Genomic DNA, 1832 nt, shown 5'->3' with positions numbered 1-1832 from the left:
TTTTTTTTCTTAGTTGGTTGATGAAAATGTTTCTTGTGATGAGTGGCATGTGAGTCAGAGCGATAATATTTTATATTATTGTTTTCAATTTAAAATGATTTTTTTCACCTTTCTTAAGTAAATCCAATTATCTATTAATTCCATGGGAATCAAAATCCATTATAAAATTATTAGGTAAAATTTGCTAGCTTTCCTTCCAATTATTCAAACCAAACATGCGCAAATCCTCTGGTTGAATATATAATTTACTTCTTGCCAGATACGGTTTCCACAGATAACATCTTGATGTTTTGATTCTATCTAGAGGTCGTGGCTTTTGACTAAAATTATCTTACATTTTACATCGAAGTATTTGATCAAATAGATTTAGCTTATGTTGATCGAATATTAATTTTGTTGGTTTATAGTTGTAGGGTGAATGAGTTCACATCTTGGATACTTTAATTTTTTTGTCAGCTGGCTTCATAGTAAATTTTTAATTGGATATATTTTTGTTCAGATGATATTTCTTTTCCCAATATTGCTTTTTTGTTGTTTCAATAGACTGCTTGACGCATAGTTGGCAACTACTTCTAATTCTTTTTCTGTTCAGAGCTGAAGCCATTCTTAGACATGAGATTCTGGATATTAGCAGGAACATGCAAACACATGCAATTAAAGAGTCATTCTTGAAGCATTAGTAGTAGTGTTGAAATTGTTTATAACAAAACCAAGCAGAATAGAATGCCTTCTGCTCCTCACTTCTCTGACAATGACCATGGACTTGTAACTAACCCATGCAAGAGTGCTTGTTTAAAGTGCTGCGAAGTGATTAAAGCTGGGGAATATTTTCCTATGGAAAAGTGTACTGTTAGAAACTATCGCAACTTTATGAAAAGTGGTTTGCCTCATCGGCTTCTATTTTACAAGGACAGTGAATGGATTGATTTTGCTGCGGATATAATTGGTCTGATACATGATAACTTCCAAGCGAAGAAGGCAATTTTTGAAGTTTCTTGTCAGAATCAACATTTCTTATTTGACTTTGTCCGTATGCTACATATAGATATAAAGACAGGTTTCAGCAAGCCACTTGCATGGATTGATGAGCATGGAAAATGTTTTTTCCCGGAAATAAGTTCTGAATTCTGTGCACCTTGTGTACCAAAAGGTGCTCGTGAACTTAATTCCCGCTTGGATACCTTTCCTAGCGCTTCAGAAAACTCAAATTCAGGATACCCTTACCATAAGGATAAACAGACTAAGCATGCAAAGCTTATTTTACAAAATGATCCTATGAATTTGATGGGCGAAGTGGTGGGTGAAAATGATCTCTGTCTTCCTATTTCATGCAATGCAATAAGTTCTAGAATGGATCAGGAAAATGCAGCTGCAGCAGTCGATAGCCAACTTGCTTTTGATTCTGTCCAGAGATTCTTTCTCTCTGGAATGTATCCTTATGTTGATTCGAAGGGAGTAGTAAGCATCTCAAGAGCTCCTATATTCGATCAATCTGGAAAATTTCTTTTTAGTAGTTTTCTCAAGCACATCGAGATAACGCAAAATTTTCGTGGTGTTGCTAACGTGCGTTATGCTTGGCTTCCAGCTACTAAGTCTACAGCAGAAGATTTAATACTTCGTGGCATTATGAGGATTGAGAAGCCTCTGCATGGCAGCAGATATGGTCTCGGGATTCACCTTGCACCAGTGAACTATCCTAATATCTGGTGAGATTTTATGTTCATTGTCTATTGTAAGTGTTTCTTGTTCTGTTAGTTATTAGGGGAATTTACAGATCACATATAATTCTGTTGTTTTCTTTTCATATAATTCTTATGTATTTACATATGTAA

The 1832-nt window shown here is 34.9% G+C and overlaps 1 protein-coding gene across 1 annotated transcript; it reads left to right on the top strand.

The window, feature by feature from the left end:
- The first annotated feature begins 549 nt into the window (after positions 1-549).
- Positions 550-1723, top strand: LOC110035280 (probable inactive poly [ADP-ribose] polymerase SRO1). Its single transcript, XM_020739510.1, has one exon. It carries the CDS (start codon positions 724-726, stop codon positions 1708-1710), a length of 987 nt encoding a protein of 328 aa, XP_020595169.1. The 5' UTR covers positions 550-723; the 3' UTR covers positions 1711-1723.
- Positions 1724-1832: the final 109 nt, after the last annotated feature.

The sequence above is a fragment of the Phalaenopsis equestris genome, unplaced genomic scaffold (genome assembly GCF_001263595.1).
Source record: "Phalaenopsis equestris unplaced genomic scaffold, ASM126359v1 Scaffold197104, whole genome shotgun sequence".
Taxonomy (NCBI): domain Eukaryota; kingdom Viridiplantae; phylum Streptophyta; class Magnoliopsida; order Asparagales; family Orchidaceae; genus Phalaenopsis; species Phalaenopsis equestris.
This window is presented reverse-complemented; position numbering and strand designations above follow the sequence as displayed.